This window comes from Oryctolagus cuniculus, chromosome 8, assembly GCF_964237555.1.
Source record: "Oryctolagus cuniculus chromosome 8, mOryCun1.1, whole genome shotgun sequence".
NCBI classification, from domain to species: domain Eukaryota; kingdom Metazoa; phylum Chordata; class Mammalia; order Lagomorpha; family Leporidae; genus Oryctolagus; species Oryctolagus cuniculus.
In genome coordinates, this window is record NC_091439.1 from 130,565,057 (window position 1) to 130,591,346 (window position 26,290).

General features: G+C 64.3%; 1 protein-coding gene across 11 annotated transcripts in view; it reads left to right on the forward strand.

The window, feature by feature from the left end:
* LOC138843592 (rho GTPase-activating protein 20-like) overlaps window positions 1–26,290 on the forward strand; it is a 1,064,354-nt gene that overhangs the window by 1,032,791 nt on the left and 5,273 nt on the right. For 8 of the 11 annotated variants that reach the window (XM_070048224.1, XM_070048225.1, XM_070048223.1 and 5 more), the window contains 5 exons: window positions 825–926; window positions 2,456–2,563; window positions 4,093–4,194; window positions 5,725–5,835; window positions 7,378–7,610. In XM_070048224.1, coding sequence (XP_069904325.1) covers window positions 825–926; window positions 2,456–2,563; window positions 4,093–4,194; window positions 5,725–5,835; window positions 7,378–7,595 — 641 coding nt within the window. In that variant the 3' untranslated portion in view covers window positions 7,596–7,610. Of the gene's footprint in view, window positions 1–824; window positions 927–2,455; window positions 2,564–4,092; window positions 4,195–5,724; window positions 5,836–7,377; window positions 7,611–14,039; window positions 14,157–15,692; window positions 15,804–17,339; window positions 17,481–22,323; window positions 22,423–26,290 lie in introns of those variants that run through there. The other 3 variants (XM_070048226.1, XM_070048230.1, XM_070048229.1) reach the window with 2 other exon arrangements.

Here is a 26,290-nt window from a genome sequence, read left to right on the forward strand (position 1 = left end):
CCGTGCCGTGCCCCCAGGCAGCTGGGGAGTTGTCTGCCGTGTAGTCCGGCGGGCCACCAGGAGAATCTGACCCAGTGTCCTGGATGGGCCAGTTCCCAGTCGTGCGCTCGTGGCCCAGACCAGACCCGGGCTGGTGTGTGGAGCCAGCCACGCGGGCCCGTCTGTCCTCCGTGCCCTGAGTGGGCGCAGATGAGAGAGGGCGCGGTTGCTCCGTCCGCTTTTCTCCCCTCTCGCCCCCGTGCGGGGAGCCGTCCAGCGGGGCCTGGCTGGACTGAGCCCGTGCCGGACACGGTGCTCCGTTGCCGTCCTGGAGGGCCCAGAGGATTGCTCGAGGTGTGCCCACCAGGCCCCTCCCCTGAGACAGGGGGCTGGCTGGGTGCCGTCAGGCTCTTTCTTGGCTGCCCCTGGAACCCGGAGGTGGCCCTTGCCTGGTTCCTGGATCCTTTCACTTCCCCTTCCTCGTCGCCTTGCCGTGTGGAAGGGAAGGGCCGCTCTTAGCCCGCCAGCCCTGGCCAAGGAGGGGAACCCACTTGGAGGGTGGGGTGGCACCAAGGCCTTGCGCGGCCCAACGCACAAGGGGGGACTGCGGGCCCTCGCCCTGGCCCTGGTGCCACCAGTTTCCCTTGGTCGGGATTCTTTGTGGCCTAGGCAGGCAGGCGCCCATGCTGTCTCCGCACTGACCTAGGCACCCACCCACATGAGGCGTCGGGAGGTGTGGGGCCGGGAGAACATTTCTCTGCCTGGTTTCCTAGGCGGAGGCAGGTGTGTTGTCGGCAAAGACCCTCACTCAGGCCAAGTGTGTGATGTCTCTTCTTCTTCCGCAGACGCCGAGCCCGGCACCCGGGAACCTGTTCCGGACGTGCCGCTCCCAACCATGACTCCCAGCACCGAGGCTGACCACGACCACGACCACGACCACGACCACGGTAGGGGCCCGTGTGCCTTGCGTCCTCTGCCCCTGGGAGCCCGCTGGGCTGCCGGGGCTCCTTGAGCGAGAACGGGCTTTCCTATTGCCTCCGGGACCGGGAAGGTGTCGCCATGCGATTCCTTGTCCCGAAACGCTGGCCTGTGCTCTGGAGCTGCGGGGACGTCCTCGGGGCTCTGCCCGGGAAGGATGTGCTCCCTGGGGAGAGAGGGGCCGCGGTGCGAGTCAGGCGCTCCGAGACGGGGCCGTGTGTCCTCCCGGGTGCTCTGGTTGGCTGCACGCTGCCTGGGCCTGTGCGCAGGTTGTCCGTTTCTCTGCGTGGTGGTCTGCTAAGCCGTGCGGGAGGGGCGTAGGCTTCCCCGCCCCCCACGTCTGCTCCCGCCATGACCCCGGGGGTCTGGTGCAGCACGCCCAGCCCGCATGCCTGGCGTTGCCACGGAGGCTGCGAGTGCAGAAGCCTCATGGGACCCGGCGTGGAGTGCCCCACTGCCCCTGGTGGCCCAGTGTGCGCAGCGGACTTAGGCGCGGGCACGCTGGGCTCCGCGAGGATGGTGCTCTGTGCCTCTGCCTCTCCTGAGACGTCCTTGCCTTCCTCTTGGCATTGGCTGGTCTCCGAGCTCCCGGGACAGCGTCCAGGAGGCGTGGCCGCTGCCTGAGGACAAGTCCTCGATGTGCCCTCTGACGCTGGCACGAGCGTGTTCTGGACCCGTGCCGTGCCCCCAGGCAGCTGGGGAGTTGTCTGCCGTGTAGTCCGGCGGGCCACCAGGAGAATCTGACCCAGTGTCCTGGATGGGCCAGTTCCCAGTCGTGCGCTCGTGGCCCAGACCAGACCCGGGCTGGTGTGTGGAGCCAGCCACGCGGGCCCGTCTGTCCTCCGTGCCCTGAGTGGGCGCAGATGAGAGAGGGCGCGGTTGCTCCGTCCGCTTTTCTCCCCTCTCGCCCCCGTGCGGGGAGCCGTCCAGCGGGGCCTGGCTGGACTGAGCCCGTGCCGGACACGGTGCTCAGTTGCCGTCCTGGAGGGCCCAGAGGATTGCTCGAGGTGTGCCCACCAGGCCCCTCCCCTGAGACAGGGGGCTGGCTGGGTGCCGTCAGGCTCTTTCTTGGCTGCCCCTGGAACCCGGAGGTGGCCCTTGCCTGGTTCCTGGATCCTTTCACTTCCCCTTCCTCGTCGCCTTGCCGTGTGGAAGGGAAGGGCCGCTCTTAGCCCGCCAGCCCTGGCCAAGGAGGGGAACCCACTTGGAGGGTGGGGTGGCACCAAGGCCTTGCGCGGCCCAACGCACAAGGGGGGACTGCGGGCCCTCGCCCTGGCCCCGGTGCCACCAGTTTCCCTTGGTCGGGATTCTTTGTGGCCTAGGCAGGCAGGCGCCCATGCTGTCTCCGCACTGACCTAGGCACCCACCCACATGAGGCGTCGGGAGGTGTGGGGCCGGGAGAACATTTCTCTGCCTGGTTTCCTAGGCGGAGGCAGGTGTGTTGTCGGCAAAGACCCTCACTCAGGCCAAGTGTGTGATGTCTCTTCTTCTTCCGCAGACGCCAAGCCCGGCACCCGGGAACCTGTTCCGGACGTGCCGCTCCCAACCATGACTCCCAGCACCGAGGCTGACCACGACCACGACCACGACCACGACCACGACCACGGTAGGGGCCCGTGTGCCTTGTGTCCTCTGCCCCTGGGAGCCCGCTGGGCTGCCGGGGCTCCTTGAGCGAGAACGGGCTTTCCTATTGCCTCCGGGACCGGGAAGGTGTCGCCATGCGATTCCTTGTCCCGAAACGCTGGCCTGTGCTCTGGAGCTGCGGGGACGTCCTCGGGGCTCTGCCCGGGAAGGATGTGCTCCCTGGGGAGAGAGGGGCCGCGGTGCGAGTCAGGCGCTCCGAGACGGGGCCGTGTGTCCTCCCGGGTGCTCTGGTTGGCTGCACGCTGCCTGGGCCTGTCCGCAGGTTGTCCGTTTCTCTGCGTGGTGGTCTGCTAAGCCGTGCGGGAGGGGCGTAGGCTTCCCCGCCCCCCACGTCTGCTCCCGCCATGACCCCGGGGGTCTGGTGCAGCACGCCCAGCCCGCATGCCTGGCGTTGCCACGGAGGCTGCGAGTGCAGAAGCCTCATGGGACCCGGCGTGGAGTGCCCCACTGCCCCTGGTGGCCCAGTGTGCGCAGCGGACTTAGGCGCGGGCACGCTGGGCTCCGCGAGGATGGTGCTCTGTGCCTCTGCCTCTCCTGAGACGTCCTTGCCTTCCTCTTGGCGTTGGCTGGTCTCCGAGCTCCCGGGACAGCGTCCAGGAGGCGTGGCCGCTGCCTGAGGACAAGTCCTCGATGTGCCCTCTGACGCTGGCACGAGCGTGTTCTGGACCCGTGCCGTGCCCCCAGGCAGCTGGGGAGTTGTCTGCCGTGTAGTCCGGCGGGCCACCAGGAGAATCTGACCCAGTGTCCTGGATGGGCCAGTTCCCAGTCGTGCGCTCGTGGCCCAGACCAGACCCGGGCTGGTGTGTGGAGCCAGCCACGCGGGCCCGTCTGTCCTCCGTGCCCTGAGTGGGCGCAGATGAGAGAGGGCGCGGTTGCTCCGTCCGCTTTTCTCCCCTCTCGCCCCCGTGCGGGGAGCCGTCCAGCGGGGCCTGGCTGGACTGAGCCCGTGCCGGACACGGTGCTCCGTTGCCGTCCTGGAGGGCCCAGAGGATTGCTCGAGGTGTGCCCACCAGGCCCCTCCCCTGAGACAGGGGGCTGGCTGGGTGCCGTCAGGCTCTTTCTTGGCTGCCCCTGGAACCCGGAGGTGGCCCTTGCCTGGTTCCTGGATCCTTTCACTTCCCCTTCCTCGTCGCCTTGCCGTGTGGAAGGGAAGGGCCGCTCTTAGCCCGCCAGCCCTGGCCAAGGAGGGGAACCCACTTGGAGGGTGGGGTGGCACCAAGGCCTTGCGCGGCCCAACGCACAAGGGGGGACTGCGGGCCCTCGCCCTGGCCCCGGTGCCACCAGTTTCCCTTGGTCGGGATTCTTTGTGGCCTAGGCAGGCAGGCGCCCATGCTGTCTCCGCACTGACCTAGGCACCCACCCACATGAGGCGTCGGGAGGTGTGGGGCCGGGAGAACATTTCTCTGCCTGGTTTCCTAGGCGGAGGCAGGTGTGTTGTCGGCAAAGACCCTCACTCAGGCCAAGTGTGTGATGTCTCTTCTTCTTCCGCAGACGCCGAGCCCGGCACCCGGGAACCTGTTCCGGACGTGCCGCTCCCAACCATGACTCCCAGCACCGAGGCTGACCACGACCACGACCACGACCACGACCACGGTAGGGGCCCGTGTGCCTTGCGTCCTCTGCCCCTGGGAGCCCGCTGGGTTGCCGGGGCTCCTTGAGCGAGAATGGGCTTTCCTATTGCCTCCGGGACCGGGAAGGTGTCGCCATGCGATTCCTTGTCCCGAAACGCTGGCCTGTGCTCTGGAGCTGCGGGGACGTCCTCGGGGCTCTGCCCGGGAAGGATGTGCTCCCTGGGGAGAGAGGGGCCGCGGTGCGAGTCAGGCGCTCCGAGACGGGGCCGTGTGTCCTCCCGGGTTCTCTGGTTGGCTGCACGCTGCCTGGGCCTGTGCGCAGGTTGTCCGTTTCTCTGCGTGGTGGTCTGCTAAGCCGTGCGGGAGGGGCGTAGGCTTCCCTGCCCCCCACGTCTGCTCCCGCCATGACCCCGGGGGTCTGGTGCAGCACGCCCAGCCCGCATGCCTGGCGTTGCCACGGAGGCTGCGAGTGCAGAAGCCTCATGGGACCCGGCGTGGAGTGCCCCACTGCCCCTGGTGGCCCAGTGTGCGCAGCGGACTTAGGCGCGGGCACGCTGGGCTCCGCGAGGATGGTGCTCTGTGCCTCTGCCTCTCCTGAGACGTCCTTGCCTTCCTCTTGGCGTTGGCTGGTCTCCGAGCTCCCGGGACAGCGTCCAGGAGGCGTGGCCGCTGCCTGAGGACAAGTCCTCGATGTGCCCTCTGACGCTGGCACGAGCGTGTTCTGGACCCGTGCCGTGCCCCCAGGCAGCTGGGGAGTTGTCTGCCGTGTAGTCCGGCGGGCCACCAGGAGAATCTGACCCAGTGTCCTGGATGGGCCAGTTCCCAGTCGTGCGCTCGTGGCCCAGACCAGACCCGGGCTGGTGTGTGGAGCCAGCCACGCGGGCCCGTCTGTCCTCCGTGCCCTGAGTGGGCGCAGATGAGAGAGGGCGCGGTTGCTCCGTCCGCTTTTCTCCCCTCTCGCCCCCGTGCGGGGAGCCGTCCAGCGGGGCCTGGCTGGACTGAGCCCGTGCCGGACACGGTGCTCAGTTGCCGTCCTGGAGGGCCCAGAGGATTGCTCGAGGTGTGCCCACCAGGCCCCTCCCCTGAGACAGGGGGCTGGCTGGGTGCCGTCAGGCTCTTTCTTGGCTGCCCCTGGAACCCGGAGGTGGCCCTTGCCTGGTTCCTGGATCCTTTCACTTCCCCTTCCTCGTCGCCTTGCCGTGTGGAAGGGAAGGGCCGCTCTTAGCCCGCCAGCCCTGGCCAAGGAGGGGAACCCACTTGGAGGGTGGGGTGGCACCAAGGCCTTGCGCGGCCCAACGCACAAGGGGGGGACGGCGCGGCCTCGCCCTGGCCCCGGTGCCACCAGTTTCCCTTGGTCGGGATTCTTTGTGGCCTAGGCAGGCAGGCGCCCATGCTGTCTCCGCACTGACCTAGGCACCCACCCACATGAGGCGTCGGGAGGTGTGGGGCCGGGAGAACATTGCTCTGCCTGGTTTCCTAGGCGGAGGCAGGTGTGTTGTCGGCAGAGACCCTCACTCAGGCCAAGTGCGTGATGTCTCCTCTTCTTCCGCAGACGCCGAGCCCGGCACCCGGGAACCTGTTCCGGACGTGCCGCTCCCAACCATGACTCCCAGCACCGAGGAGGCTGACCATGACCACGACCCCGACCCTGACCACGACCACGGTAGGGGCCCGTGTGCCTTGTGTCCTCTGCCCCTGGAAGCCCGCTGGGTTGCCGGGGCTCCTTGAGCGAGAACGGGCTTTCCTATTGCCTCCGGGACCGGGAAGGTGTCGCCATGCGATTCCTTGTCCCGAAACGCTGGCCTGTGCTCTGGAGCTGTGGGGACGTCCTCGGGGCTCTGCCCGGGAAGGATGTGCTCCCTGGGGAGAGAGGGGCCGCGGTGCGAGTCAGGCGCTCCGAGACGGGGCCGTGTGTCCTCCCGGGTGCTCTGGTTGGCTGCACGCTGCCTGGGCCTGCCCGCAGGTTGTCCGTTTCTCTGCGTGGTGGTCTGCTAAGCCGTGCGGGAGGGGCGTAGGCTTCCCCGCCCCCCACGTCTGCTCCCGCCATGACCCACCCCGGGGGTCTGGTGCAGCACGCCCAGCCCGCATGCCTGGCGTCGCCACGGAGGCTGCGAGTGCAGAAGCCTCATGGGACCCGGCGTGGAGTGCCCCACTGCCCCTGGTGGCCCAGTGTGCGCAGCGGACTTAGGCGCGGGCACGCTGGGCTCCGCGAGGGTGGTGCTCTGTGCCTCTGCCTCTCCTGAGACGTCCTTGCCTTCCTCTTGGCGTTGGCTGGTCTCCGAGCTCCCGGGACAGCGTCCAGGAGGCATGGCCGCTGCCTGAGGACAAGTCCTCGATGTGCCCTCTGACGCTGGCACGAGCGTGTTCTGGACCCGTGCCGTGCCCCCAGGCAGCTGGGGAGTTGTCTGCCTTGTAGTGCGGCGGGCCACCAGGAGAATCTGACCCAGTGTCCTGGATGGGCCAGTTCCCAGTCGTGCGCTCGTGGCCCAGACCAGACCCGGGCTGGTGTGTGGAGCCAGCCACGCGGGCCCGTCTGTCCTCCGTGCCCTGAGTGGGCGCAGATGAGAGAGGGCGCGGTTGCTCCGTCCGCTTTTCTCCCCTCTCGCCCCCATGCGGGGAGCCGTCCAGCGAGGCCTGGCTGGACTGAGCCCGTGCCGGACACGGTGCTCCGTTGCCGTCCTGGAGGGCCCAGAGGATTGCTCGAGGTGTGCCCACCAGGCCCCTCCCCTGAGACAGGGGGCTGGGTGCCGTCAGGTTCTTTCTTGGCTGCCCCTGGAACCCGGAGGTGGCCCTTGCCTGGTTCCTGGATCCTTTCACTTCCCCTTCCTCGTCGCCTTGCCGTGTGGAAGGGAAGGGCCGCTCTTAGCCCGCCAGCCCTGGCCAAGGAGGGGAACCCACTCGGAGGGTGGGGTGGCACCAAGGCCTTGCGCGGCCCAACGCACAAGGGGGGGACGGCGCGCCCTGCTGCGGGCCCTCGCCCTGGTCCCGGTGCCACCAGTTTCCCTTGGCCGGGATTCTTTGTGGCCTAGGCAGGCAGGTGCCCGTGCTGTCTCCGCACTGACCTAGGCACCCACCCACATGAGGCGTCGGGAGGTGTGGGGCCGGGAGAACATTGCTCTGCCTGGTTTCCTAGGCGGAGGCAGGTGTGTTGTCGGCAGAGACCCTCACTCAGGCCAAGTGCGTGATGTCTCTTCTTCTTCCGCAGACGCCGAGCCCGGCACCCGGGAACCTGTTCCGGACGTGCCGCTCCCAACCATGACTCCCAGCACCGAGGAGGCTGACCACGACCACGACCACGACCACGACCACGACCACGACCACGACCCCGACCCCGACCCCGACCCCGACCACAACCATGGTAGGGGCCCGTGTGCCTTGTGTCCTCTGCCCCTGGGAGCCCGCTGGGTTGCCGGGGCTCCTTGAGCGAGAACGGGCTTTCCTATTGCCTCCGGGACCGGGAAGGTGTCGCCATGCGATTCCTTGTCCCGAAACGCTGGCCTGTGCTCTGGAGCTGCGGGGACGTCCTCGGGGCTCTGCCCGGGAAGGATGTGCTCCCTGGGGAGAGAGGGGCCGCGGTGCGAGTCAGGCACTCCGAGACGGGGCCGTGTGTCCTCCCGGGTGCTCTGGTTGGCTGCACGCTGCCTGGGCCTGTCCGCAGGTTGTCTGTTTCTCTGCGTGGTGGTCTGCTAACCCGTGCGGGAGGGGCGTAGGCTTCCCCGCCCCCCACGTCTGCTCCGGCCATGACCCCGGGGCTCTGGTGCAGCACTCCCAGCCCGCATGCCTGGCGTTGCCACGGAGGCTGCGAGTGCAGAAGCCTCATGGGACCCGGCGTGGAGTGCCCCACTGCCCCTGGTGGCCCAGTGTGCGCAGCGGACTTAGGCGCGGGCACGCTGGGCTCCGCGAGGGTGGTGCTCTGTGCCTCTGCCTCTCCTGAGACGTCCTTGCCTTCCTCTTGGCGTTGGCTGGTCTCCGAGCTCCCGGGACAGCGTCCAGGAGGCGTGGCCGCTGCCTGAGGACAAGTCCTCGATGTGCCCTCTGACGCTGGCACCAGCGTGTTCTGGACCCGTGCCGTGCCCCCAGGCAGCTGGGGAGTTGTCTGCCTTGTAGTGCGGTGGGCCACCAGGAGAATCTGACCCAGTGTCCTGGATGGGCCAGTTCCCAGTCGTGCGCTCGTGGCCCAGACCAGACCCGGGCTGGTGTGTGGAGCCAGCCACGCGGGCCCGTCTGTCCTCCGTGCCCTGAGTGGGCGCAGATGAGAGAGGGTGCGGTTGCTCCGTCCGCTTTTCTCCCCTCTCGCCCCCATGCGGGGAGCCGTCCAGCGAGGCCTGGCTGGACTGAGCCCGTGCCGGACACGGTGCTCCGTTGCCGTCCTGGAGGGCCCAGAGGATTGCTCGAGGTGTGCCCACCAGGCCCCTTCCCTGAGACAGGGGGCTGGGTGCCGTCAGGTTCTTTCTTGGCTGCCCCTGGAACCCGGAGGTGGTCCTTGCCTGGTTCCTGGATCCTTTCACTTCCCCTTCCTCGTCGCCTTGCCGTGTGGAAGGGAAGGGCCGCTCTTAGCCCGCCAGCCCTGGCCAAGGAGGGGAACCCACTCGGAGGGTGGGGTGGCACCAAGGCCTTGCGCGGCCCAACGCACAAGGGGGGACTGCGGGCCCTCGCCCTGGCCCCGGTGCCACCAGTTTCCCTTGGCCGGGATTCTTTGTGGCCTAGGCAGGCAGGCGCCCGTGCTGTCTCCACTCTGACCTAAGCACCCACCCACATGAGGCGTCGGGAGGTGTGGGGCCGGGAGAACATTGGTCTGCCTGGTTTCCTAGGCGGAGGCAGGTGTGTTGTCGGCAGAGACCCTCACTCAGGCCAAGTGCGTGATGTCTCCTCTTCTTCCGCAGACGCCGAGCCGGGCACCCGGGAAACTGTTCCGGACGTGCCGCTCCCAACCATGACTCTCAGCACCGAGGAGGCTGACCATGACCACGACCCCGACCCTGACCACGACCACGGTAGGGGCCCGTGTGCCTTGTGTCCTCTGCCCCTGGGAGCCCGCTGGGTTGCCGGGGCTCCTTGAGCGAGAACGGGCTTTCCTATTGCCTCCGGGACCGGGAAGGTGTCGCCATGCGATTCCTTGTCCCGAAACGCTGGCCTGTGCTCTGGAGCTGCGGGGACGTCCTCGGGGCTCTGCCCGGGAAGGATGTGCTCCCTGGGGAGAGAGGGGCCGTGGTGCGAGTCAGGCGCTCCGAGACGGGGCCGTGTGTCCTCCCGGGTGCTCTGGTTGGCTGCACGCTGCCTGGGCCTGCCCGCAGGTTGTCCGTTTCTCTGCGTGGTGGTCTGCTAAGCCGTGCGGGAGGGGCGTAGGCTTCCCCGCCCCCCACGTCTGCTCCCGCCATGACCCACCCCGGGGGTCTGGTGCAGCACTCCCAGCCCGCATGCCTGGCGTCGCCACGGAGGCTGCGAGTGCAGAAGCCTCATGGGACCCGGCGTGGAGTGCCCCACTGCCCCTGGTGGCCCAGTGTGCGCAGCGGACTTAGGCGCGGGCACGCTGGGCTCCGCGAGGGTGGTGCTCTGTGCCTCTGCCTCTCCTGAGACGTCCTTGCCTTCCTCTTGGCGTTGGCTGGTCTCCGAGCTCCCGGGACAGCGTCCAGGAGGCGTGGCCGCTGCCTGAGGACAAGTCCTCGATGTGCCCTCTGACGCTGGCACGAGCGTGTTCTGGACCCGTGCCGTGCCCCCAGGCAGCTGGGGAGTTGTCTGCCTTGTAGTGCAGCGGGCCACCAGGAGAATCTGACCCAGTGTCCTGGATGGGCCAGTTCCCAGTCGTGCGCTCGTGGCCCAGACCAGACCCGGGCTGGTGTGTGGAGCCAGCCACGCGGGCCCGTCTGTCCTCCGTGCCCTGAGTGGGCGCAGATGAGAGAGGGCGCGGTTGCTCCGTCCGCTTTTCTCCCCTCTCGCCCCCATGCGGGGAGCCGTCCAGCGAGGCCTGGCTGGACTGAGCCCGTGCCGGACACGGTGCTCCGTTGCCGTCCTGGAGGGCCCAGAGGATTGCTCGAGGTGTGCCCACCAGGCCCCTCCCCTGAGACAGGGGGCTGGGTGCCGTCAGGTTCTTTCTTGGCTGCCCCTGGAACCCGGAGGTGGCCCTTGCCTGGTTCCTGGATCCTTTCACTTCCCCTTCCTCGTCGCCTTGCCGTGTGGAAGGGAAGGGCCGCTCTTAGCCCGCCAGCCCTGGCCAAGGAGGGGAACCCACTCGGAGGGTGGGGTGGCACCAAGGCCTTGCGCGGCCCAACGCACAAGGGGGGGACGGCGCGCCCTGCTGCGGGCCCTCGCCCTGGTCCCGGTGCCACCAGTTTCCCTTGGCCGGGATTCTTTGTGGCCTAGGCAGGCAGGTGCCCGTGCTGTCTCCGCACTGACCTAGGCACCCACCCACATGAGGCGTCGGGAGGTGTGGGGCCGGGAGAACATTGCTCTGCCTGGTTTCCTAGGCGGAGGCAGGTGTGTTGTCGGCAGAGACCCTCACTCAGGCCAAGTGCGTGATGTCTCCTCTTCTTCCGCAGACGCCGAGCCCGGCACCCGGGAACCTGTTCCGGACGTGCCGCTCCCAACCATGACTCCCAGCACCGAGGAGGCTGACCACGACCTCGACCCCGACCCTGACCACGACCACGGTAGGGGCCCGTGTGCCTTGTGTCCTCTACCCCTGGAAGCCCGCTGGGTTGCCGGGGCTCCTTGAGCGAGAACGGGCTTTCCTATTGCCTCCGGGACCGGGAAGGTGTCGCCATGCGATTCCTTGTCCCGAAACGCTGGCCTGTGCTCTGGAGCTGTGGGGACGTCCTCGGGGCTCTGCCCGGGAAGGATGTGCTCCCTGGGGAGAGAGGGGCCGCGGTGCGAGTCAGGCGCTCCGAGACGGGGCCGTGTGTCCTCCCGGGTGCTCTGGTTGGCTGCACGCTGCCTGGGCCTGCCCGCAGGTTGTCCGTTTCTCTGCGTGGTGGTCTGCTAAGCCGTGCGGGAGGGGCGTAGGCTTCCCCGCCCCCCACGTCTGCTCCCGCCATGACCCACCCCGGGGGTCTGGTGCAGCACGCCCAGCCCGCATGCCTGGCGTCGCCACGGAGGCTGCGAGTGCAGAAGCCTCATGGGACCCGGCGTGGAGTGCCCCACTGCCCCTGGTGGCCCAGTGTGCGCAGCGGACTTAGGCGCGGGCACGCTGGGCTCCGCGAGGGTGGTGCTCTGTGCCTCTGCCTCTCCTGAGACGTCCTTGCCTTCCTCTTGGCGTTGGCTGGTCTCCGAGCTCCCGGGACAGCGTCCAGGAGGCATGGCCGCTGCCTGAGGACAAGTCCTCGATGTGCCCTCTGACGCTGGCACGAGCGTGTTCTGGACCCGTGCCGTGCCCCCAGGCAGCTGGGGAGTTGTCTGCCTTGTAGTGCGGCGGGCCACCAGGAGAATCTGACCCAGTGTCCTGGATGGGCCAGTTCCCAGTCGTGCGCTCGTGGCCCAGACCAGACCCGGGCTGGTGTGTGGAGCCAGCCACGCGGGCCCGTCTGTCCTCCGTGCCCTGAGTGGGCGCAGATGAGAGAGGGTGCGGTTGCTCCGTCCGCTTTTCTCCCCTCTCGCCCCCATGCGGGGAGCCGTCCAGCGAGGCCTGGCTGGACTGAGCCCGTGCCGGACACGGTGCTCCGTTGCCGTCCTGGAGGGCCCAGAGGATTGCTCGAGGTGTGCCCACCAGGCCCCTCCCCTGAGACAGGGGGCTGGGTGCCGTCAGGTTCTTTCTTGGCTGCCCCTGGAACCCGGAGGTGGCCCTTGCCTGGTTCCTGGATCCTTTCACTTCCCCTTCCTCGTCGCCTTGCCGTGTGGAAGGGAAGGGCCGCTCTTAGCCCGCCAGCCCTGGCCAAGGAGGGGAACCCACTCGGAGGGTGGGGTGGCACCAAGGCCTTGCGCGGCCCAACGCACAAGGGGGGACGGCGCGCCCTGCTGTGGGCCCTCGCCCTGGCCCGTTGCCACCAGTTTCCCTTGGCCGGGATTCTTTGTGGCCTAGGCAGGCAGGCGCCCGTGCTGTCTCCACTCTGACCTAGGCACCCACCCACATGAGGCGTCGGGAGGTGTGGGGCCGGGAGAACATTGCTCTGCCTGGTTTCCTAGGCGGAGGCAGGTGTGTTGTCGGCAGAGACCCTCACTCAGGCCAAGTGCGTGATGTCTCTTCTTCTTCCGCAGACGCCGAGCCCGGCACCCGGGAACCTGTTCCGGACGTGCCGCTCCCAACCATGACTCCCAGCACCGAGGAGGCTGACCACGACCACGACCACGACCACGACCACGACCCCGACCCCGACCACGACCACGACCACGACCACGACCATGGTAGGGGCCCGTGTGCCTTGTGTCCTCTGCCCCTGGGAGCCCGCTGGGTTGCCGGGGCTCCTTGAGCGAGAACGGGCTTTTCTATTGCCTCCGGGACCGGGAAGGTGTCGCCATGCGATTCCTTGTCCCGAAACGCTGGCCTGTGCTCTGGAGCTGCGGGGACGTCCTCGGGGCTCTGCCCGGGAAGGATGTGCTCCCTGGGGAGAGAGGGGCCGCGGTGCGAGTCAGGCGCTCCGAGACGGGGCCGTGTGTCCTCCCGGGTGCTCTGGTTGGCTGCACGCTGCCTGGGCCTGTCCGCAGGTTGTCCGTTTCTCTGCGTGGTGGTCTGCTAACCCGTGCGGGAGGGGCGTAGGCTTCCCCGCCCCCCACGTCTGCTCCGGCCATGACCCACCCCGGGGGTCTGGTGCAGCACTCCCAGCCCGCATGCCTGGCGTTGCCACGGAGGCTGCGAGTGCAGAAGCCTCATGGGACCCAGCGTGGAGTGCCCCACTGCCCCTGGTGGCCCAGTGTGCGCAGCGGACTTAGGCGCGGGCACGCTGGGCTCCGCGAGGGTGGTGCTCTGTGCCTCTGCCTCTCCTGAGACGTCCTTGCCTTCCTCTTGGCGTTGGCTGGTCTCCGAGCTCCCGGGACAGCGTCCAGGAGGCGTGGCCGCTGCCTGAGGACAAGTCCTCGATGTGCCCTCTGACGCTGGCACGAGCGTGTTCTGGACCCGTGCCGTGCCCCCAGGCAGCTGGGGAGTTGTCTGCCTTGTAGTGCGGCGGGCCACCAGGAGAATCTGACCCAGTGTCCTGGATGGGCCAGTTCCCAGTCGTGCGCTCGTGGCCCAGACCAGACCCGGGCTGGTGTGTGGAGCCAGCCACGCGGGCCCGTCTGTCCTCCGTGCCCTGAGTGGGCGCAGATGAGAGAGGGCGCGGTTGCTCCGTCCGCTTTTCTCCCCTCTCGCCCCCGTGCGGGGAGCCGTCCAGCGGGGCCTGGCTGGACTGAGCCCGTGCCGGACACGGTGCTCCGTTGCCGTCCTGGAGGGCCCAGAGGATTGCTCGAGGTGTGCCCACCAGGCCCCTCCCCTGAGACAGGGGGCTGGCTGGGTGCCGTCAGGCTCTTTCTTGGCTGCCCCTGGAACCCGGAGGTGGCCCTTGCCTGGTTCCTGGATCCTTTCACTTCCCCTTCCTCGTCGCCTTGCCGTGTGGAAGGGAAGGGCCGCTCTTAGCCCGCCAGCCCTGGCCAAGGAGGGGAACCCACTTGGAGGGTGGGGTGGCACCAAGGCCTTGCGCGGCCCAACGCACAAGGGGGGACTGCGGGCCCTCGCCCTGGCCCCGGTGCCACCAGTTTCCCTTGGCCGGGATTCTTTGTGGCCTAGGCAGGCAGGCGCCCGTGCTGTCTCCACTCTGACCTAGGCACCCACCCACATGAGGCGTCGGGAGGTGTGGGGCCGGGAGAACATTGCTCTGCCTGGTTTCCTAGGCAGAGGCAGGTGTGTTGTCAGCAGAGACCCTCACTCAGGCCAAGTGCGTGATGTCTCTTGTTCTTCCCCAGACGCCGAGCCCGGCACCCGAGAACCTGTTCCGGACGTGCCGCTCCCAACCATGACTCCCAGCACCGAGGAGGCTGACCACGACCACGACCGCGACCACGACCACGACCACGACCATGGTAGGGGCCCGTGTGCCTTGTGTCCTCTGCCCCTGGGAGCCCGCTGGGTTGCCGGGGCTCCTTGAGCGAGAACGGGCTTTCCTATTGCCTCCGGGACCGGGAAGGTGTCGCCATGCGATTCCTTGTCCCGAAACGCTGGCCTGTGCTCTGGAGCTGCGGGGACGTCCTCGGGGCTCTGCCCGAGAAGGATGTGCTCCCTGGGGAGAGAGGGGCCGCGGTGCGAGTCAGGCGCTCCGAGACGGGGCCGTGTGTCCTCCCGGGTGCTCTGGTTGGCTGCACGCTGCCTGGGCCTGTCCGCAGGTTGTCTGTTTCTCTGCGTGGTGGTCTGCTAAGCCGTGCGGGAGGGGCGTAGGCTTCCCCGCCCCCCACGTCTGCTCCGGCCATGACCCCGGGGCTCTGGTGCAGCACTCCCAGCCCGCATGCCTGGCGTTGCCACGGAGGCTGCGAGTGCAGAAGCCTCATGGGACCCGGCGTGGAGTGCCCCACTGCCCCTGGTGGCCCAGTGTGCGCAGCGGACTTAGGCGCGGGCACACTGGTCTCCGCGAGGGTGGTGCTCTGTGCCTCTGCCTCTCCTGAGACGTCCTTGCCTTCCTCTTGGCGTTGGCTGGTCTCCGAGCTCCCGGGACAGCGTCCAGGAGGCGTGGCCGCTGCCTGAGGACAAGTCCTCGATGTGCCCTCTGACGCTGGCATGAGCGTGTTCTGGACCCTTGCCGTGCCCCCAGGCAGCTGGGGAGTTGTCTGCCTTGTAGTGCGGCGGGCCACCAGGAGAATCTGACCCAGTGTCCTGGATGGGCCAGTTCCCAGTCGTGCGCTCGTGGCCCAGACCAGACCCGGGCTGGTGTGTGGAGCCAGCCACGCGGGCCCGTCTGTCCTCCGTGCCCTGAGTGGGCGCAGATGAGAGAGGGTGCGGTTGCTCCGTCCGCTTTTCTCCCCTCTCGCCCCCATGCGGGGAGCCGTCCAGCGAGGCCTGGCTGGACTGAGCCCGTGCCGGACACGGTGCTCCGTTGCCGTCCTGGAGGGCCCAGAGGATTGCTCGAGGTGTGCCCACCAGGCCCCTCCCCTGAACAGGGGGCTGGGTGCCGTCAGGTTCTTTCTTGGCTGCCCCTGGAACCCGGAGGTGGCCCTTGCCTGGTTCCTGGATCCTTTCACTTCCCCTTCCTCGTCGCCTTGCCGTGTGGAAGGGAAGGGCCGCTCTTAGCCCGCCAGCCCTGGCCAAGGAGGGGAACCCACTCGGAGGGTGGGGTGGCACCAAGGCCTTGCGCGGCCCAACGCACAAGGGGGGACGGCGCGCCCTGCTGCGGGCCCTCGCCCTGGCCCCGGTGCCACCAGTTTCCCTTGGTCGGGATTCTTTGTGGCCTAGGCAGGCAGGCGCCCGTGCTGTCTCCACTCTGACCTAGGCACCCACCCACATGAGGCGTCGGGAGGTGTGGGGCCGGGAGAACATTGCTCTGCCTGGTTTCCTAGGCGGAGGCAGGTGTGTTGTCGGCAGAGACCCTCACTCAGGCCAAGTGCGTGATGTCTCTTGTTCTTCCGCAGACGCCGAGCCCGGCACCCGGGAACCTGTTCCGGACGTGCCGCTCCCAACCATGACTCCCAGCACCGAGGAGGCTGACCATGACCACGACCCCGACCCTGACCACGACCACGGTAGGGGCCCGTGTGCCTTGTGTCCTCTGCCCCTGGGAGCCCGCTGGGTTGCCGGGGCTCCTTGAGTGAGAACGGGCTTTCCTATTGCCTCCGGGACCGGGAAGGTGTCGCCATGCGATTCCTTGTCCCGAAACGCTGGCCTGTGCTCTGGAGCTGCGGGGACGTCCTCGGGGCTCTGCCCGGGAAGGATGTGCTCCCTGGGGAGAGAGGGGCCGCGGTGCGAGTCAGGCGCTCCGAGACGGGGCCGTGTGTCCTCCCGGGTTCTCTGGTTGGCTGCACGCTGCCTGGGCCTGTCCGCAGGTTGTCTGTTTCTCTGCGTGGTGGTCTGCTAACCCGTGCGGGAGGGGCGTAGGCTTCCCCGCCCCCCACGTCTGCTCCGGCCATGACCCCGGGGCTCTGGTGCAGCACTCCCAGCCCGCATGCCTGGCGTCGCCACGGAGGCTGCGAGTGCAGAAGCCTCATGGGACCCGGCGTGGAGTGCCCCACTGCCCCTGGTGGCCCAGTGTGCGCAGCGGACTTAGGCGCGGGCACGCTGGGCTCCGCGAGGGTGGTGCTCTGTGCCTCTGCCTCTCCTGAGACGTCCTTGCCTTCCTCTTGGCGTTGGCTGGTCTCCGAGCTCCCGGGACAGCGTCCAGGAGGCGTGGCCGCTGCCTGAGGACAAGTCCTCGATGTGCCCTCTGACGCTGGCACGAGCGTGTTCTGGACCCGTGCCGTGCCCCCAGGCAGCTGGGGAGTTGTCTGCCTTGTAGTGCAGCGGGCCACCAGGAGAATCTGACCCAGTGTCCTGGATGGGCCAGTTCCCAGTCGTGCGCTCGTGGCCCAGACCAGACCCGGGCTGGTGTGTGGAGCCAGCCACGCGGGCCCGTCTGTCCTCCGTGCCCTGAGTGGGCGCAGATGAGAGAGGGTGCGGTTGCTCCGTCCGCTTTTCTCCCCTCTCGCCCCCATGCGGGGAGCCGTCCAGCGAGGCCTGGCTGGACTGAGCCCGTGCCGGACACGGTGCTCCGTTGCCGTCCTGGAGGGCCCAGAGGATTGCTCGAGGTGTGCCCACCAGGCCCCTCCCCTGAGACAGGGGGCTGGGTGCCGTCAGGTTCTTTCTTGGCTGCCCCTGGAACCCGGAGGTGGCCCTTGCCTGGTTCCTGGATCCTTTCACTTCCCCTTCCTCGTCGCCTTGCCGTGTGGAAGGGAAGGGCCGCTCTTAGCCCGCCAGCCCTGGCCAAGGAGGGGAACCCACTCGGAGGGTGGGGTGGCACCAAGGCCTTGCGCGGCCCAACGCACAAGGGGGGACGGCGCGCCCTGCTGTGGGCCCTCGCCCTGGCCCGTTGCCACCAGTTTCCCTTGGCCGGGATTCTTTGTGGCCTAGGCAGGCAGGCGCCCGTGCTGTCTCCACTCTGACCTAGGCACCCACCCACATGAGGCGTCGGGAGGTGTGGGGCCGGGAGAACATTGCTCTGCCTGGTTTCCTAGGCGGAGGCAGGTGTGTTGTCGGCAGAGACCCTCACTCAGGCCAAGTGCGTGATGTCTCTTGTTCTTCCGCAGACGCCGAGCCCGGCACCCGGGAACCTGTTCCGGACGTGCCGCTCCCAACCATGACTCCCAGCACCGAGGAGGCTGACCACGACCACGACCACGACCACGACCACGACCACGACCCCGACCCCGACCCCGACCACGACCACGGTAGGGGCCCGTGTGCCTTGTGTCCTCTGCCCCTGGGAGCCCGCTGGGTTGCCGGGGCTCCTTGAGCGAGAACGGGCTTTCCTATTGCCTCCGGGACCGGGAAGGTGTCGCCATGCGATTCCTTGTCCCGAAACGCTGGCCTGTGCTCTGGAGCTGTGGGGACGTCCTCGGGGCTCTGCCCGGGAAGGATGTGCTCCCTGGGGAGAGAGGGGCCGCGGTGCGAGTCAGGCGCTCCGAGACGGGGCCGTGTGTCCTCCCGGGTGCTCTGGTTGGCTGCACGCTGCCTGGGCCTGTCCGCAGGTTGTCTGTTTCTCTGCGTGGTGGTCTGCTAAGCCGTGTGGGAGGGGCGTAGGCTTCCCCGCCCCCCACGTCTGCTCCCGCCATGACCCACCCCGGGGGTCTGGTGCAGCACGCCCAGCCCGCATGCCTGGCGTCGCCACGGAGGCTGCGAGTGCAGAAGCCTCATGGGACCCGGCGTGGAGTGCCCCACTGCCCCTGGTGGCCCAGTGTGCGCAGCGGACTTAGGCGCGGGCACGCTGGGCTCCGCGAGGGTGGTGCTCTGTGCCTCTGCCTCTCCTGAGACGTCCTTGCCTTCCTCTTGGCGTTGGCTGGTCTCCGAGCTCCCGGGACAGCGTCCAGGAGGCATGGCCGCTGCCTGAGGACAAGTCCTCGATGTGCCCTCTGACGCTGGCACGAGCGTGTTCTGGACCCGTGCCGTGCCCCCAGGCAGCTGGGGAGTTGTCTGCCTTGTAGTGCGGCGGGCCACCAGGAGAATCTGACCCAGTGTCCTGGATGGGCCAGTTCCCAGTCGTGCGCTCGTGGCCCAGACCAGACCCGGGCTGGTGTGTGGAGCCAGCCACGCGGGCCCGTCTGTCCTCCGTGCCCTGAGTGGGCGCAGATGAGAGAGGGTGCGGTTGCTCCGTCCGCTTTTCTCCCCTCTCGCCCCCATGCGGGGAGCCGTCCAGCGAGGCCTGGCTGGACTGAGCCCGTGCCGGACACGGTGCTCCGTTGCCGTCCTGGAGGGCCCAGAGGATTGCTCGAGGTGTGCCCACCAGGCCCCTCCCCTGAGACAGGGGGCTGGGTGCCGTCAGGTTCTTTCTTGGCTGCCCCTGGAACCCGGAGGTGGCCCTTGCCTGGTTCCTGGATCCTTTCACTTCCCCTTCCTCGTCGCCTTGCCGTGTGGAAGGGAAGGGCCGCTCTTAGCCCGCCAGCCCTGGCCAAGGAGGGGAACCCACTCGGAGGGTGGGGTGGCACCAAGGCCTTGCGCGGCCCAACGCACAAGGGGGGACGGCGCGCCCTGCTGTGGGCCCTCGCCCTGGCCCGTTGCCACCAGTTTCCCTTGGCCGGGATTCTTTGTGGCCTAGGCAGGCAGGCGCCCGTGCTGTCTCCACTCTGACCTAGGCACCCACCCACATGAGGCGTCGGGAGGTGTGGGGCCGGGAGAACATTGCTCTGCCTGGTTTCCTAGGCGGAGGCAGGTGTGTTGTCGGCAGAGACCCTCACTCAGGCCAAGTGCGTGATGTCTCCTCTTCTTCCGCAGACGCCGAGCCGGGCACCCGGGAACCTGTTCCGGACGTGCCGCTCCCAACCATGACTCTCAGCACCGAAGAGGCTGACCATGACCACGACCCCGACCCTGACCACGACCACGGTAGGGGCCCGTGTGCCTTGTGTCCTCTGCCCCTGGGAGCCCGCTGGGTTGCCGGGGCTCCTTGAGCGAGAACGGGCTTTCCTATTGCCTCCGGGACCGGGAAGGTGTCGCCATGCGATTCCTTGTCCCGAAACGCTGGCCTGTGCTCTGGAGCTGTGGGGACGTCCTCGGGGCTCTGCCCGGGAAGGATGTGCTCCCTGGGGAGAGAGGGGCCGCGGTGCGAGTCAGGCGCTCCGAGACGGGGCCGTGTGTCCTCCCGGGTGCTCTGGTTGGCTGCACGCTGCCTGGGCCTGTCCGCAGGTTGTCTGTTTCTCTGCGTGGTGGTCTGCTAAGCCGTGTGGGAGGGGCGTAGGCTTCCCCGCCCCCCACGTCTGCTCCCGCCATGACCCACCCCGGGGGTCTGGTGCAGCACGCCCAGCCCGCATGCCTGGCGTCGCCACGGAGGCTGCGAGTGCAGAAGCCTCATGGGACCCGGCGTGGAGTGCCCCACTGCCCCTGGTGGCCCAGTGTGCGCAGCGGACTTAGGCGCGGGCACGCTGGGCTCCGCGAGGGTGGTGCTCTGTGCCTCTGCCTCTCCTGAGACGTCCTTGCCTTCCTCTTGGCGTTGGCTGGTCTCCGAGCTCCCGGGACAGCGTCCAGGAGGCATGGCCGCTGCCTGAGGACAAGTCCTCGATGTGCCCTCTGACGCTGGCACGAGCGTGTTCTGGACCCGTGCCGTGCCCCCAGGCAGCTGGGGAGTTGTCTGCCTTGTAGTGCGGCGGGCCACCAGGAGAATCTGACCCAGTGTCCTGGATGGGCCAGTTCCCAGTCGTGCGCTCGTGGCCCAGACCAGACCCGGGCTGGTGTGTGGAGCCAGCCACGCGGGCCCGTCTGTCCTCCGTGCCCTGAGTGGGCGCAGATGAGAGAGGGTGCGGTTGCTCCGTCCGCTTTTCTCCCCTCTCGCCCCCATGCGGGGAGCCGTCCAGCGAGGCCTGGCTGGACTGAGCCCGTGCCGGACACGGTGCTCCGTTGCCGTCCTGGAGGGCCCAGAGGATTGCTCGAGGTGTGCCCACCAGGCCCCTCCCCTGAGACAGGGGGCTGGGTGCCGTCAGGTTCTTTCTTGGCTGCCCCTGGAACCCGGAGGTGGCCCTTGCCTGGTTCCTGGATCCTTTCACTTCCCCTTCCTCGTCGCCTTGCCGTGTGGAAGGGAAGGGCCGCTCTTAGCCCGCCAGCCCTGGCCAAGGAGGGGAACCCACTCGGAGGGTGGGGTGGCACCAAGGCCTTGCGCGGCCCAACGCACAAGGGGGGACGGCGCGCCCTGCTGTGGGCCCTCGCCCTGGCCCGTTGCCACCAGTTTCCCTTGGCCGGGATTCTTTGTGGCCTAGGCAGGCAGGCGCCCGTGCTGTCTCCGCACTGACCTAGGCACCCACCCACATGAGGCGTCGGGAGGTGTGGGGCCGGGAGAACATTGCTCTGCCTGGTTTCCTAGGCGGAGGCAGGTGTGTTGTCGGCAGAGACCCTCACTCAGGCCAAGTGCGTGATGTCTCCTCTTCTTCCGCAGACGCCGAGCCGGGCACCCGGGAACCTGTTCCGGACGTGCCGCTCCCAACCATGACTCTCAGCACCGAAGAGGCTGACCATGACCACGACCCCGACCCTGACCACGACCACGGTAGGGGCCCGTGTGCCTTGTGTCCTCTGCCCCTGGGAGCCCGCTGGGTTGCCGGGGCTCCTTGAGCGAGAACGGGCTTTCCTATTGCCTCCGGGACCGGGAAGGTGTCGCCATGCGATTCCTTGTCCCGAAACGCTGGCCTGTGCTCTGGAGCTGTGGGGACGTCCTCGGGGCTCTGCCCGGGAAGGATGTGCTCCCTGGGGAGAGAGGGGCCGTGGTGCGAGTCAGGCGCTCCGAGACGGGGCCGTGTGTCCTCCCGGGTGCTCTGGTAGGCTGCACGCTGCCTGGGCCTGCCCGCAGGTTGTCCGTTTCTCTGCGTGGTGGTCTGCTAACCCGTGCGGGAGGGGCGTAGGCTTCCCCGCCCCCCACGTCTGCTCCCGCCATGACCCACCCCGGGGGTCTGGTGCAGCACTCCCAGCCCGCATGCCTGGCGTCGCCACGGAGGCTGCGAGTGCAGAAGCCTCATGGGACCCGGCGTGGAGTGCCCCACTGCCCCTGGTGGCCCAGTGTGCGCAGCGGACTTAGGCGCGGGCACGCTGGGCTCCGCGAGGGTGGTGCTCTGTGCCTCTGCCTCTCCTGAGACGTCCTTGCCTTCCTCTTGGCGTTGGCTGGTCTCCGAGCTCCCGGGACAGCGTCCAGGAGGCATGGCCGCTGCCTGAGGACAAGTCCTCGATGTGCCCTCTGACGCTGGCACGAGCGTGTTCTGGACCCGTGCCGTGCCCCCAGGCAGCTGGGGAGTTGTCTGCCTTGTAGTGCGGCGGGCCACCAGGAGAATCTGACCCAGTGTCCTGGATGGGCCAGTTCCCAGTCGTGCGCTCGTGGCCCAGACCAGACCCGGGCTGGTGTGTGGAGCCAGCCACGCGGGCCCGTCTGTCCTCCGTGCCCTGAGTGGGCGCAGATGAGAGAGGGCACGGTTGCTCCGTCCGCTTTTCTCCCCTCTCGCCCCCATGCGGGGAGCCGTCCAGCGGGGCCTGGCTGGACTGAGCCCGTGCCGGACACGGTGCTCCGTTGCCGTCCTGGAGGGCCCAGAGGATTGCTCGAGGTGTGCCCACCAGGCCCCTCCCCTGAGACAGGGGGCTGGGTGCCGTCAGGTTCTTTCTTGGCTGCCCCTGGAACCCGGAGGTGGCCCTTGCCTGGTTCCTGGATCCTTTCACTTCCCCTTCCTCGTCGCCTTGCCGTGTGGAAGGGAAGGGCCGCTCTTAGCCCGCCAGCCCTGGCCAAGGAGGGGAACCCACTCGGAGGGTGGGGTGGCACCAAGGCCTTGCGCGGCCCAACGCACAAGGGGGGACGGCGCGCCCTGCTGCGGGCCCTCGCCCTGGTCCCGGTGCCACCAGTTTCCCTTGGCCGGGATTCTTTGTGGCCTAGGCAGGCAGGTGCCCGTGCTGTCTCCGCACTGACCTAGGCACCCACCCACATGAGGCGTCGGGAGGTGTGGGGCCGGGAGAACATTGCTCTGCCTGGTTTCCTAGGCGGAGGCAGGTGTGTTGTCGGCAGAGACCCTCACTCAGGCCAAGTGCGTGATGTCTCCTCTTCTTCCGCAGACGCCGAGCCCGGCACCCGGGAACCTGTTCCGGACGTGCCGCTCCCAACCATGACTCCCAGCACCGAGGAGGCTGACCACGACCACGACCACGACCACGGTAGGGGCCCCGTGTGCCTTGTGTCCTCTGCCCCTGGGAGCCCGCTGGGTTGCCGGGGCTCCTTGAGCGAGAACGGGTTTCCTATTGCCTCCGGGACTGGGAAGCTTCTGCAAAGTGCTTCCTTGTTACCAGAAGGTGTCCTGTGACCTAGGATTTCTCTGTCTTTTGCTTACATAGATCTTTCATTTTTTCCTCCAGTGTTTGTACTGCCTTTAACGCTGCTTTTTCAGTCTGTTTTGCTTCGATTTTCTTCACCTTCCTTAAAGGTTTCCCTTTTTTTTTTTTTTGTCTCTGAGTAGTACAGTTTTCTCTGTCTCTCTGTGCCCATTTTGCCTTTGCACTGTAATATGTACTTTGTTTCCTGTAATTTGCCATGATTCAGGACATTTTTCTCAGTGACCTCTTTGTGTGAATCCAAGATTTTCTGTTTCATTCTGGTTTTTTGTAGGTTCTGTGGTCTCTGTAATCTTGTTACAGATCGTTGTCCCCAAACTTGTAGCGCCCTCATTTGAACTTAGGAACAATCTGTTTGGCTCTTGTGTGGTTTGTGCTTTAGAGTTACTGCTGTTGTTCCTTTTTGACGTGACATTTTTGTGGTGGAATGTTATTGCTAAGTGTCTCCTTTTCTGAAAATATGTCTGTGTTTTCTACCTGTTTTGGAATCTTCATCCTTCTGCTTAACATGGATGCGTTTCTTCAGTGTAGAAGTGCTCGTGTGCAAGTCGTGTCCTCCATGACTGCCTTTTGTCCTCGTGAGTCCTATCATTGGCTGAACACTGCTGCATAACGACTCGGCATTTTTGAATGTTCGCAGAGCCTTTTAGTTTTTCTTCCTTACTCTTTAGTTAGGAAGTTATTTTTTGTTACTCTATACTAATGCTGAATGAAATCTGTCTTCTCAGTCACTCAGTTCAGTATGCCTGGATCCTTCCATGGATGAAATAATAGCAGAACTGTAATCAAGTGTCAAGTCTTCTCGCTGAACCTAATGCTCCAGTGTGCAGTGGAGCCAACCTGCACCTATATTTGCATGTTGTTCCATTCCTGTGTTCCCCATTCGAACATTTGTAAATATAGTAGAAAATTTTTCAGATATTGTCTGAGATGGTACCAAACTAAAAAACACTCTTGGACCACCTGTGACTTTACTTGTCTCCCAGGTAGACACCATTTGTGCCATTTGTATGTTACCAGATCTCTCATTACATCTTTCTCTATTCTTTGGCTGTCTGGAATTGTCTTTGCAATTAGGAGTATCAAGATATGTCCCTGGACAGAAAGAAAACCTTTAAGAATGAGTGGAGCGCAATAAATGATTTTACTCTAGCTGTTTGAAATCCATGAGCCATTTCCCATAATGCATGTTTGCATGTACAGGAACATGAGTCAGAATTGTCAGGAACATCCATTGTGAGTGTGTTCATCTCTGTGTTTCAGAAATACTGATTTTATTCCTCTCTGATGTGAAAAATCACCGAGGACTTATTTTCTTTCCCTTACCGAAAGACCTGATGATTACATGGGAATCTGACATTTAGGATGGTCTGATAACTGATCAAACTCCAAATGTGTCCAATGATGCTAGCACCAGTCTCCCTTTGGGTACACTTCTGTTCTAACCTCTGTTCTCTTGAGCACTTGATGTGCTCAAATACCAGAATGCCTTACAAGTTCCTTTGATATTCTCTGCTGATCCTTTCTCTGAACACTAGGGGTTGCTTTTTCCATTTTTCCTTTGTGTTTCTTAGGTTGCTGGAAACGTTTGATGTTCTGGCCTGGAAGGATAGAGTTCCTAGGTACAACATTGCCCCTGGGGCACATTTACTGAGACAGCCAGTTTGCTTCCTGTGGCTCTACACTCAGTATGTGCTTCCCAAGATCACAAAGATGTTCAGTTTCTCTCTCCTTATGCTTTTGCAGCTGTTTATGGTCACTGCAATGCTTGGTACACAAGTTCTATACCACCACGTGCCACACACTTTTTTCCTTGTAGTATTCTAGCTTTGCATTTGGTACTTCTGATATGTAGTTGATTCTTAGTTTATGATGTCTCAGAAACCTCCAGAAAGTGTTGATTTTGAGTGCCATTTGCTGGGATGTCAAATCATTGATTTGCTTGTAATAGCAGGTTGAGTGTGTTTTCTCAACCTATCCGAAGACACTTTTAGGTATATCTGCAGCGGAGTCAATCTAACCAACTTGGAAATCCTAACCATTGCCACACATATACTTGGTCCAAATCCTCCATGCGAAGAGAAGGGCATGCCTGAGCTTGGCATGTGTCAACCGTGTCATTTGTATTCTGTCTATTGCTTTACTGAAGAGTCGGCATGGTTGCTTAGTAGCTTGTCGCATCCTATCTACATTTCTGGAGACCTCCATGAAGGATAAACTTGCCTAAATATTTGCATGACTTTGTCATGTTGAATTTAAGTCTTCAGTTGCTGTCCAGGAGGGACCCGATCCCTGATGGAGTTATCCATGTGGCTCCTGTACTAGGACAGTGGGTTGTGCATCATATTGTTCTTTCGTGGCTCCCACTGGGACATGGAGAGAGCACTTTCTGAATTACTGGATCCTTTCTTTTCATCTATGACTGTTGTCTCATTTTCTCCAAGTGGAAGGGAAATTCTTTAAACTCAAATGATTGCCAAGGACATAAACCTCTAAGAATGATTTTCACCTTGCCAGTTGTTTTTCTCTCAAAACATGACAACATCTCCCCATTTTCTCCTAATTTGGATTTTTGTAGACTTACCCTTATTATGTCTCAGAAAACTTGTGCACATCCACATTATGAGAATGTGTTGTTTGGGTTGGAGATCACTTCTGTTCCTGCTTTCTGACATGGAGTTGGATCTGCATCTGAAAATCTGCTTAGGCAACTTTTGTTTTTTCTTCCACAGGAAGTATGATAGTCTCACTGGAGTCAGACCCAGAATCAGGCATGGTGACTGAGCAGAGCCTTCCAGTGGCAAATGATACCATGCCTCAGCTCAGTAGGGGTCCATATGTTTTATGTCCTCTGATCTATGAGATGCTGAAGATTTCATGTGGCATAAGTTCTGAGAACTCCTCTTCAGTATGTCTGCCATGCTTTCAAGATAATGCTGAGAGCTGCTTTTCCCAGAACGTTTGGCTATGTTTTCTTAATGTTCCTGAAACCTTTAGTTTCTGCCACGGAAGGACGTATTTCCTCGATAGAGATTTGCCCATGTGACACCTGTACAAGACCGTCATGTGGAAGCGCATCATCTCTCACTGGCCAACAGCTGCACATTCTATGGGCACTTTGCAAGTTACCAGAAACTTGGCGATTGTCTATCTTTACCCCTTTGCTATAGCCTAAGGTCATCTGATGCTTTGTTCTCAGCTGCTGTTCAAATACAAATAAAACATCTTGAAGAAATTTAAAATAGGAATTGTTTAACAACTCTCCTATCTATCTGTTTTGTTCTCATGCATTTTCCTTTACTTCTTTTTGGGGTACCATAAAGTTCATGACAATCATCATTATGAATTAAACATGGTGGGATGTAAAATAATTTATTTTACACCATGTGCATATTGATATGGGTCTGTTTTCTGAAAACATCATTAGACAGCCTTAGTTCTTTCCATCAACAGAATAAGTAACACCACAATGGAAATCCAATCAGTGTCAAGGTGTGTGACTGACCATGATCTTCACTGTGTGAATATTCAGCCCGAATCTAGAGTGGGACCACACTTTCCTTTTGCACTTTATCTTCTTAGTTACTGAAAAGCACTTTGGTGTATTTCCTTAGGATTTCTTCTTACTTCCATACAGTTTCTTTAAGTTTACACAAAGAATCCATTTTCAAAATGTTCATGTGACCACTAACTT